The 12,360-nt window shown below is 41.3% G+C and overlaps 1 protein-coding gene across 3 annotated transcripts in view; it reads right to left on the reverse strand.

The window, feature by feature from the left end:
- The window catches only part of LOC139568649 (VPS10 domain-containing receptor SorCS3-like), a 207,669-nt gene that overhangs the window by 87,141 nt on the left and 108,168 nt on the right, over positions 1 to 12,360 (reverse strand). For all 3 annotated transcript variants that reach the window (XM_071390617.1, XM_071390618.1, XM_071390619.1), the window contains exons 3-4: positions 6,264 to 6,363; positions 1,381 to 1,539 (exon numbers count right to left, since the gene is read on the reverse strand). In XM_071390617.1, coding sequence (XP_071246718.1) covers positions 1,381 to 1,539; positions 6,264 to 6,363 — 259 coding nt within the window. The remainder of the gene's footprint in view (positions 1 to 1,380; positions 1,540 to 6,263; positions 6,364 to 12,360) is intronic.

Consider the following 12,360-nt stretch of genomic DNA (forward strand, 5'->3'; position numbering starts at 1 on the left):
ATGTCTTCTGAGGGTGTTCCATGTCCACAAGGAATGTCTTCTGAGGGTGTTCCATGTCCACAAGGAATGTCTTCTGAGGGTGTTACATGTCCACAAGGAATGTCTTCTGAGGGTGTTCCATGTCCACAAGGGTTTGTCTTCTGAGGGTGTTCCATGTCCACAAGGAATGTCTTCTGAGGGTGTTCCATGTCCACAAAGGTTTGTCTTCTGAGAGTGTTCCATGTCCACAAAGGTTTGTCTTCTGAGGGTGTTCCATGTCCACAAGGAATGTCTTCTGAGGGTGTTACATGTCCACAAGGAATGTCTTCTGAGGGTGTTACATGTCCACAAAGGTTCGTCTTCTGAGGGTGTTACATGTCCACAAGGAATGTCTTCTGAGGGTGTTCCATGTCCACAAGGAATGTCTTCTGAGGGTGTTACATGTCCACAAAGGTTCGTCTTCTGAGGGTGTTACATGTCCACAAAGGTTTGTCTTCTGAGGGTGTTACATGTCCACAAAGGTTCGTCTTCTGAGGGTGTTCCATGTCCACAAAGGTTTGTCTTCTGAGAGAGTTCCATGTCCACAATGGTTCATCATTTTAATGCAAACAAAACATCACCAACATCTATAGTGTACATCAAACAGCCCAAAAGGTTCTGTTTCAAATTCGTAAGAGTAGACGGCATTTTAAAACGAAGGCCATCACAGACCGAAAACGTAACAAATTACAACCTCTGGATCTGTCCAGGTTTCATTGTTATGACTGATATTGGGGTCAGTTAGCAACCCAAGGTGTCAGTATTCTCCCTCCTCAACCAGACTCCCCTGTGTGATAGCCATCTTGGTACCCTGGTCAGACTCATTGGCCATAATGGTAGGTCTTCTTCACAGGGGGTTATATGGGATGTGACCTGTGTGTGAATGGAGGGTACAGAGCTCTCCTCAACATGAGAGCACTGTACAAGGAAGGTTACAGATGAGAGCACTGGTGTATAGAACTGCATAGTCGCTGTATGTGGTATGCAGGCCAATAGTGCTGACATTTTCTAATGAAAATTAGAATGTTCAATTGTAGTTACAAGTAAAGTTACTGTGTAGTTGGAATCATGTTATAACACAAAACATTTCCATTGCTCTAAATAAATCGCCATGGTAATTAAATAAGGTAACATCAAATGGATAACAATAATCAATATCCTAATCAAAACTTCCAGCTAAATAAATCATTAAATCATGGCAGAAGAATATTCAATAAACCAACATGGCGCTGTTGAAACCGAGATGGAAATAAGATTAAAATGTATAGCTTGGAGTTTTATCCAACTGTGTATCACTGTTCAAAATCCAAAGCATACTGTATAAAACAACCAACTGCGGTGAAAAAATGACATGGAGCTCACCTTCTGGTCGTGGCTGTAGGCTAGAGCCCAATCCTCCTGTGTTGGATGGAACAGAAGGCTTAGGATGTAGAAGCTGAGGCGGTATTTCTGATAGCTCACTCCTTCATCCGAGCTGATGAGCACACTGCTCTCAAACTCAGGGTCTGTCAGCACCATTATCTGGAAGAGAGGGAGAGGGGGGTGGGATGGAGAGAGAGAGAAGAGGGGTGAGGGAGGAGATGGAGAGGGATAAAAAAAAAGGGGAGTTATGAGAGAGAGAGTGAGAGTGAGGGGAAGATAGAGAGAGAGAGAGAGAGAGAGAGAGAGATAGAAGGGGTCACCATGTCAGCACTCCAGGTCTAGTGGTTGGCATGCATCAAGCTGTTACTAGCGCTAACACCTTCACATTGTTTTGGACTTCATTTTACAAATGTGCCTCTCGCGCTCTGTTGCCATGGTTTTTTGGCATCTTCCAGTGCACGCACAGGTCTGCTCTTTGGTGCACTTTGGCTTCCAGTCACCCCACTCCAGATACATTCACTTTAATGAGATAGTGGTGGTTCAGAATACCCCTGTGGATATATAAGTCAACCATGAGGGGCCACAATACAACTACAACAATACGTTGCTATGTTAAAGAATAGGATAAGTTTTAAGAATAAAGTTTTAAGAATATAGTGTAGATCAATAGGCTGCTGTGCTATGGTATTCTGTAACACAGCTGTGAAGCAAGAGAGAACTCCACAACTTGGCGTTTACCAAGCGTGACTACATGTCTAGGCAATGCAATTTGTTTGGAACAATATCTACATCTGTGATGAGAAAGAACAAATATTTGTGCAATTAAGAATCATGTCTTTGTGGAATACTCTGTTACCACAGTGGCGCGAATTCTAATTCCATGCTAGGAATAATACAGTCTCTACTTTCATTTTGTCATAAATTCAGTGAAATGTAAATGTTTGTTGGAAATGAGCCTCTCGTGAAAGCAATAACAGAGCAAGATCTGTAAAACTAAAATTATAATAGGAACACAAATGTAGGTATTAGGTATAATTATGTAAATTACAGTACATGTTCATACTATAAAACCAAAGATACTGTAAAAGTACACAACGTTGACACAACTTAGTTAAGAAAAGCCCTTTGTTTGGAAGCCTGTATGATATATAATATGAAATACTACATTGTAACAAAATCTGACCTTATTGGTCTACTATCTACAGTATATCTTGGTATAATATGATTTATTTGTGGGGGAAGTAAAGCAGACATTTTCATTACAGTTCATTACTCTCAAAACACAGATATATCCTTTAAAAGCATTTCCACTATATAGAACCAGGGCCTTTTTTCTCAAATGAATCCATAGACATGTTGATTAATAAGACACATAGCTCAAATATGCTTTCTCTTTGTGATTTAATGCAATAAGACATTAACCTGACACCTGGCTTTAATGATAATTAACTACTAAACCCAGACAGAAAAAGGAGAAGGGAAAAGCGTGACTTGGATAGTGTCACAGCCCAAACTGCTGTGTTTTCTTTGCCTGCAACAGATTTGAATTGGAAAAAACAGCAGTGCATTTGTCACTGACAAAAATCCCACCGTCTTTCCCCAGCTTTAACTAGGAATCCTCCCCAGCACTCTTTCCCCAGCTTTAACTAGGAATCCTTCCCACCCCTCTTTCCCCAGCTTTAACTAGGAATCCTACCTGGTAGTGATTTAGATAAATTGTTTTTCATTAAAGCCAATAAACAGACTGCGGACTCTGTGCCAGGTTTTTTCTTAAAAAATATATGTTTCTTCGATTTTTGTTGTTCGCCTCACCTTCGAATTTTGCCATTATCATTGCCCTCACTGAGGGACGAGGGACTGCGAAGGGCCCCGTCTATTTCCCCCAGTGTCTTAGGGCCTTGCCACATGTAATTAAATAGTTTCTAACGTCAGGTCTAATCATTTTTCATAATATCGTATTAAACGACAGCATTTAGTATGAGTGGAAATTGTATTTCACCTTGTATTTCTGATTCTTCTGTCAGGACCTTTCTCTCTGTCTCACCACTTAGAGGGGAAAGTACAAATGCTAGAAGTCCTTGAAGGATCTAGTTGAATCAGTGTTTCTTTACCACTGAACAGGGAGACACTGAATGTTTCTCAGCTCTCTAATAATAATACTTTAGGCGAGTCCTTTTCAACCAGGCTTCCTTTATATTTACTGTAATACACTACATATTAAGACATATCTCTATTGAGGGCTTGTTGTATAGCTGTGTGTATAGCTGTACTCTGTATATCCCCTGTATCACTCCTGCATTTAATGGAAGGTGTAATATTACACTTTATATGTTGAGAATAAAAGGAATTTGAGTCTGGAAATGTATTAACGGCCAAAGATGATTCATCTTAAACCAACCTGATTTAACTTCCTGCACGGTAAATATTATTTGCCATGTGACATATTCAAGAATAAACCTTATTTAAACATAATTTCTCTTACAAAATGTAGAAAAATGTATTGGACAAATACCATAACTGGACTAAAAGCCTTCTCGTAACCCATCTCTCAGTAGATTGAATTAATTTCCTTCTGAGATTGTTTATGTGGATCCATATGGATATGGGCATGTCCATCTGTTCCTGAATCAGTTTTGACAGGCACTAAGTTCCACGAGGGGAGGTTACGTAACAGCTCACATCATCGTCAATAACTTTCACGTCATCAAATATACCATCGGCAGGTAATTAACATTTCGCTCCACATCCACATGTCAACTGATCTCCTGGGAACAAAGAGGAGTGAGGTTAGTAACTAAGCTTAGATCAATACAGGTTGGAGGGATAACCTCGGCATGTTATCTGCTGATGTTCAGCTAGTTGGTGGGAGGCCAGCTAATCATCAAGCGAGAAGTGCGATAGTCATTGCTGTGTTGTCTGAGGGGCTGAAGCCTGCTGTTGGACGGTGCTTGAGCCATCTGCTGTCCACAAACAAGGGGCGGAGCGGAGGAGAGGATTTCTCACAGCAGAATAATCTTGTCAAACACAGATCAATTGCGGCCTATCTGTGAGTGAGCAGTCTGTTGGGAAGGTATTAAAAGGCTAAATTGTGGTGAATTGGGATATCACTCTAGATACAACCATAGAAATATAATGTCTATTCATTCTATGTCTATTAATTCTATGCATACGTCTAGAATGCTAGACTCTTCATTATTATCAGTGGCTGTGAGTCAAACTGTGCAGAAGACCTCGAAATAAGGCTGAACATGCGTAAGGGCAATTCATGATGGGTGTTTTCTTCACAAGCTTGAAGATAAATGTCACCACCATCATTCAAATCTATTATCTGCTCCTTGAAAGGGTCAAGCCTCTGTCTTTTTTTCCTTTAGACATCATGTGAGAATATAGTCGGTGACGTTAACAGAATACTGTTGTGTGGAAACCAATCGATTGTAATATTGTAATATTGTAATATTCACGTGGGAGAAAAAACACCTTTGAGGCATTAAATACACAAATATATTGTCATGGTGATTTAAGGGTCATTACTGCCTCATCTCAACAGATATAGACATAATCCTCGCAGTGTTTTCCCCATGCTACACACACATGTTATGCGTGGCCACTGGAATGCAATGAGGAGAAAACATCCCAGCTTATCCAGTAGAGAGTTGGGCTCATCCATCCATAATGAGATAAAAGATAAGGTGAGAAGGATTGTGGGTCGGTGGAAGCCAGAGGTCAATAGTGGTTGTCTACAAAACGTGGCCCTAACAAGGGCATCTGGACATCATAGGATCTCGTGACTAGCTTCTACTACAATGTAGTTCCCTAACTTGGGTGGAGAAAGACCAAGGATCTTGTAGTTATCACCATAAAAGGGAGATGATAAGGCCCTTCCAGCAAATCTGTTGCCTGTCCACGTATATCGTGTGTCTTTGGCTTGGTTAGCCTTTATCCCTATACCTGGGAAATGTGCTGAATGGGCATACTCAACCTTCAACTAGACTATAGGGTCTATCGCTAAGTCCGGCCGGCCAGTGGGAAAATAGTCACAGGGTCAGACCTAGGTATTACTGAGTTCAAGGCTGACCTGGGTTAAGTCCATCAGCTCGGTATCCCACAAACCCTCTCTTTCCATAGAGGGATTTTCAGGGTCAGCGCTAGTGATCTATGGACTGATTTGACTCTCTTCAGGAGGCCCAGAAAGCCAGCTGGGGCCCTTTTCCCTTCACATTACCAACAGAGAAAAGTTTATTCATGGACGGTTTGCTAGTGAGGGACCTTAACATGACCCTTAGAAAGTTTTCAGGAGAGACTGAGACACCGGTGTTATAATGTGGAATAGATGGTCTCCTTCGCAGAGTAAAAATGTATTTTGCTCAGAGAAGATATTCAAGAAAGAATCTTGTTGGTTTGTAGATAAATGCTGAAGCAAAACTACTTTTTTCAATTAGTTTTGCTTCAGCATTTATCTACAAACCAACAAGATTCTTTCTTGAATACGTTTTGTCTTTCTAACAGGTCTTTTTGTTCTCTGTGTTGTGTCATGGTAAATGTCCTGAGGCTATAACTACAGTATGAGTAAGTGTTTCTTGGTAGCAATCTTGAATTGACTTTCTTGAGCTAAATATGGTCATTAAACTTAGGTTATTTCACGAACTACAAAAACAATTAAAAGCATGAAAGAAAATATTTATTCAAACCATATTTATTTGAGTCTACCGTCTAACCTTCACTTCGAGTTAACATTTGATTTGATCAGAAAGAGCAAATAGCGGCAGCAGAGAATGGGCAATGAACAATTCAGTTCTAGTTAACTCAACTAAATGTAATTACGTTCTTCTAAGTCTTAGTCATTATTGTGTTATTGAAAATCACTTTTTTGAAGTTTGTCTTACCTTTCTCTTATTGGATGGACAGACATACAGGTAACTCAGGACCGTCTTAGATCCCACTTTGTCATTCATCCTCTCATAGGTGGAGCCATAGTCTGTTGATCTGTAAATGAAAAAAAATGTGTTTAGACTGAGAGAAATACAGACACAGGCAGTTCAAAGTATAGACAGACAGACATACAGACTTATAGACAGTGGTTATGTACCAACACCTGCTTACAACCACAACCACATCTCTACCAGTGCAGAGCACATTCCCCTTTGCCTTTCCAGTCTCCAAAGTGCCCTTTCAGTGATAGTAGAATTCCCCCCCCCCACCCAATGTTTTGTTGGTTTTATACACATTTTGTCGTTCTGAATCCTGCAAGTCATCTTTAAATGCTCATCCATGCTTCAGAACCAAAAGGTTGCTCGTCTTGATTGTTGACCAATGAGTCATCAGCATTGGAGCACAAAGGTGGGCGCGCATATCCACATTAGTGATCAAAAATAACTTGTATAATTTATTCAAATTTTCCCTGATTAAAACAGAGTAGATCTACGTTTATCATCCATATAAAATACAGTTTAGAGATTTACTACTAACTCATCTTTTCCAGAACAGGCTACGTGGTGATTTGATTGATCTAATTTCATATTTCAGAAAGGCCAAGTTTGGGTGCCTATTGGCTATAAACAGAGTTGACCAAACATTAGGAATGACTTCCTAATATTGAGTTGCCCTCCCCCTCAAAACAGCCTCAATTTGTTGGGGCATGGATTCTACAAGGTGTCGAAAGCGCTCCACAGCGATGCTGGCCCATGTTGACTCCAATGAATCCCACAGTTGTGTCAATTTGGCTGGATGTCCTTTGGGTGATGGACCATTCATGATACACCCTGGAAACTGTTGAGCCTGAAAAACCAAGCAGCGTTGCAGTTTTCGACACAAACCGGTGTGTTTGTGTCCTACTACTATATTCACCATCTGAATAACACACATACACCATCTCAATTGTCTCATGGCTTAACAATCCTTTTTCAACCTGTCTCCTCCCCTTCATCTACACTGATTGAAGTGGATTTAACAAGTGACATCAATAAGGGATCATAGATTTCACCTGGATTCACCTGGTCAATCTATGTAATGGAAGAAGCAGTTGTTTTTCATGTTTTATATACTCAGTGTATGTCTAAAGATAAACAGCTGTAACATTGCTCTGCTTTCAATATTATGGGATGAAGATTTATCGTATTATGCTCAATTTATTATGACATTTGTGAGGAAGAACAGGGCTACCCGGCTGACAACAAGCACTCTGCAAGCATGCTGCCCTCCAAAGTGATGGCTCGGTGCAGACAGACATGTTTTCCATATGATCCTGCAACCTCCGTTAAAAATAGGCCGTATGATTTTGCTTGCTCTGGACACCAGGGACGTGACACTATATATCCCTAGCTGATATTGGTTGCTAACATGAATGACTTTCAGCTCAAAATGCAGGTGTAAAACACAGTTTATTTCTGTAGCCTATCTTGTGTTTTGAAAATGCGTCACCGTTTATGGCTGTATAGACAGGCTACACTTTCGCACCGACTGTGTGTGCATGTTCACATGAGCCTAAGAATAGCTACCATGTCCCTGTGATTACCTAATTATTTCAATCTGAAGACTGCGAAAAGTCCACACCCACTCAGCATTAACCCCCTTCGGATGTGCGGTGCAATTTACAGTATCAGTGAGGAAAGACGAATGGGAAAGAATTCTTATTTTATAGCTCTTCAGGTTTTCTCTCTCCTGATGGCGTAGTCGGCAGAGAGTTGTGCAGCTCTGCCAGTAATAGAGTTTCAGGTGAAATTACAATAAGATCTTTCTTTATTCCAGTTCTTTCCTGTGTGCCGGGGAGAGACGGTCACGATGATTACAAAGTAGAATAACGAGAGAGAAAGACACTGCATGAGGGCGTGCTGACAGCTTCGACAGGATTTTTTTTTTTAAGAGTCAGAGAAATGAATGGGGCGATGACTGATTGGAGAGGGAAATATTATGTGGAATGGGCCTCCGAGTACTAGGAAGCTCCCAATGGCTGCGTTATATTGTTAGAGTCTTCTCATGTCCGCGGCAGGCAGGGACATTACAGACCAGACACAGAATGCTGCCTGCCTGAGTGGCTTGTCAAGCATACATTGAAGAGATAGCAGGCTCCTGTGTGGTATTGTATGTAGGCTTTGCATCCATTTTACTTTTCACCACTTAGTTCTATCCTCAAGTACTAAGGCTCTGGTGTGAGAGTGTCACAGACAGACTGTACAATCAGTCAGAAATGCATTCAATCAAACCTCCAAACCAAAACGCATATGCCTCTTTCAGATAGTCTGATTTCCAAGGCGCCTTTTTTTGATAATCCAAAACCTAGAATGACATACATATTCATGACTGTCTGTGGGGAAGGAAGCTGTAGTCATAATTAGCATTGCGGTGTTGAAACCTGGCTACACCGCCATACAATAGGCACTTCTCTTCCTTCCTTGTTTTCTATTCAATACTTTCTTCCTCATCAGCCCCTGTCCACCGAGACGGTTGTTTATCTGGTGTTTAGGTTCTGGTCTGGATACAATGTGTTGAGGGAGAGTGAGACAGAGAGAGACAGAAGCAGTGTTGCAAGTGAAGGGAGATTCTGAGAAAAAGACAAAACTTCATTTGCCTTCAGAATTTCAATTCTGAGCGAAACATAGCTGCAGTTTCTTCAGCAGCACAATAGAGAGCTAATACTCGCTCTTGCTGTTGGAGTAGCAGTTTATGAAATATCACAAGGCTTTCCAGGCACCTGAAACTAATGGGGTTTTGACATGCTGATGGAAGATAGCATCAGTCTGGAATATTCCTTGACTATCAGAGGGGGTTAGGTACTGCAGTAGTTGCACTGTCTGCTGTTGTGTCTGCCTGCATCCAGGAAGAAACCCTGAGGTAGTGTGGATATTAGTGATGAAATGCTTTCACTACAGTAAAGAAGTCAGTTCTTCAAGGTAAATAAGAGTGCTTGAAGCAGTTTAATCAACCATTCCAACTGTACACCCTTTGAGGCAAGAGAAAACTTCTCTCATATCCTAGAGTTAAACTCTCATTTACTAGGCGCTTCAATCCAAGAACTTTCTTTTCCAAGCAATGAAAGGCAGTTGCTTCAGAATACAATATACCGACAGTGAAAGAGATTAGTGTCTAAGTACTAAGTAATATTGTTGTGTTAAAGTAAACACTGAGGGGTAATATACAGTAAAAAGGTAAGACAGAGTGAGGCTAAATCTTGTTTGAAGATTCATGTTGAGATTATTCATACACACTAAAACCATGTACCTCATACTGCAGATTGCTGAACATGTAACATGTACATATACTGTAACAGTCCAGGGAAATAACAGAATCCCGGATGTTTCTTCCCGGTAATCAAATCCCCCAGTGTTTTGACCAGGTTCCATCTTCCCTGACACAAAGTGAGGAGCTTTTTCACAGAGGTGTGAGATAGAGGGGGGAAACAATGTGCATGTTCCTTCATGAACATCATATGAACAGTAAAAAAAAATCTCTGACCACAAATCACATTCGACATTGTTGTGAGGCTTTGCCAGATGGCTGTTTGTAAAGCAGAACCATTAAGTGGTTGGTGTACAGAGCCACTGTGTGGAGACCAGGCTCTGGGGAGAGAGGAAAAAGCTCAGTACTTCAAAGCGAGAGTGGGACCAAACTCCAAAACCAAATCATCTCAGTCTGTCGTAACACACAAAACAGAAGAGAAAAAGACTGGGGCGTTCAGGAGCGCAACTGACTCAGAGGTCCTATTCCTGTATTGTTCCAGCAGCGAAACTAAAGGTTGGTGATCTATCTTGCATAGCTAGCTCACAGACTGAGGTCTCTCTCTGTCTCTTGAAGCTGACTTGGCTGGCCGCTGACCAAACCAAAGAGATAGTAACTGGATGCTAGCATAACTAAGACACCAGACACACTAGCCAGTGCAAAAAACCTTATCCAAAAATTATACCGGGGCCCAAAACTTTTACAAAGTCGGGTTGTTGGTGTCAGAAGTGGGGTTAACAAAAAGGAACAACTTTACTTGACATTGCAACTGTGAGAGAGAAGAGAGAAAACAGGAAAGTTCTTAGCTGAAGACCCCGAGTCAAGATCAAGCCTTCAGGGTCAAAACAAGATCTTTCCTCTGATTGACATTCTTAAACATTATTCTGAACGTAGACGAAGCCCAGGCATCCAGTCTTAAAGGGTTCTGAACACAACGTCTGAATCCACAGTGAAACATTTCTACAGCTATTGTTCGAGATACTACAAGTTATTTTTGTTCCTAGTCAGACTGCAGGGGAATGACAGATGCAATATGGGTTCAAACACCAGATCCTAGACCCGATGATTCAACTGTCTGAATCAATGCTGAGACCTCTGGACAAGAAGGAAAATGAGAGTTTAGCGACTGAGATTTGGTTGGCAGAGACAAACCGCAATGGGCATGAATTGGGCAATGCCTTACCATCATTGCTCTGATAGATAGTGCTGGATAGCAGAGAGACTGTGGGGCCAGCGATCTTAATAAGAGACAGATGAAGACAGGTAATGTGAAAAGGTCATGCAAAAACCGACTAAAAGGGAAAAAAGTGAATAGTTGAAAGGAAATAGCTGACTGGAACTATTCAAAACCCAAACTGCTCTAACTCTTCATTATCCATCCTCATAGCAGATCCCATTGCGGGGTGCTGGAAGAAAAAGTGTTTTTACTTTAAAAAGAAGAAAATCATCTCTATCCTCTTGAAAAACAACTTAGAGAATAGTGCAGTCAACACAGAGAATGTGGTAGAAAATGTTCTGGAGAGTCGGGGGCCCATAAAGAAACAGTTAACTGACAATAAGGCCCACAGTAAAAGGGACTGTGATAGCACATTGTCTCAGGCTAATCTAACCCCTTAATATACACCATTAACAATCACATCTCCGGGATAAATCACAAGAGCCTCCCATCAGCAAACTGCCGTCGTTTGGAGTTCAGAGAGTAGCTGAGCTGAAAGTTTTGTGACGACTGTGAAAATCCATTCCGCTGGCGCGGAAAGAAACAGAGAGTGAGGAAGAGAAAGAAATGGAGGAGAAAATGAAGAGGGGGAAAAATATTGAAGAGAATGCATCAGTAGAGGAAGGTGTCGAGAGCAAAGGCAGCAAATAAAGCTTTTAATAATATCTGCTACCATCAGCATACCTTATCTCAGGAAGGTGACCAGCATTGTACAAGCTGTCAGAGTGTTTATCTGTTGGAACATATACACAACGCAGAGGCATTGAGACACACACACACACACACACACACACACACACACACACACACACACACACACACACACACACACACACACACACACACACACACACACACACACACACACACACACACACACACACACACACGCACACACACACTTCTCAACCCTAAAGCACATTAACTGTAGCAGAATCTCTCCTCTAATAACATAATCCATTGAAGCATGATTGAAAATGACTTTTGGAGAATTGACACAATAAGGGTACGGAAAGATTTTTGCAGGTGTTTGCCGGAAGAGCACAGTGGATCGTTGGTGAGAGACATGTAGGAGGGTGGAAACTCAAGCGTGAATGAATAATGGAAGAAAACATTCACATTTACAGACTGGGTCCAATCGGTGAGAGGAGATGTGTTTTTTCTTCTTTATCTCAACACTTGGAGTGACCTTGAGAAATGAGAAACAGGCAACAGAGACAAGAAAATATGAAACAGTCCACGCATGAAACAAAACCACAACAGCAGGAGCAGGGAAATGTGTCTGATGCACAAACATATTCACTATAACATCTAGGCTCTCTGGCTTTCAGATAATAAACTAGGAAGTCAATAAATATTCCCACTGTGTGAAATGAAGATTTTAGATAAGAACCAAGGTACTGTAAGTACTGTATAGCTACTGCAGGTAGCCTGGAGGTTAACAGCATTTGGCAAGGTCGCTGGTTTGAATCCTGGAGCTGACAAGATGAGAAATCTGTTGCGAGGCCCTTGATCAAGGCACTTAACCCGAATTGCTCCAGGGGAGCTGGGCA

Source organism: Salvelinus alpinus, chromosome 2 (assembly GCF_045679555.1).
Source record: "Salvelinus alpinus chromosome 2, SLU_Salpinus.1, whole genome shotgun sequence".
NCBI lineage: Eukaryota > Metazoa > Chordata > Actinopteri > Salmoniformes > Salmonidae > Salvelinus > Salvelinus alpinus.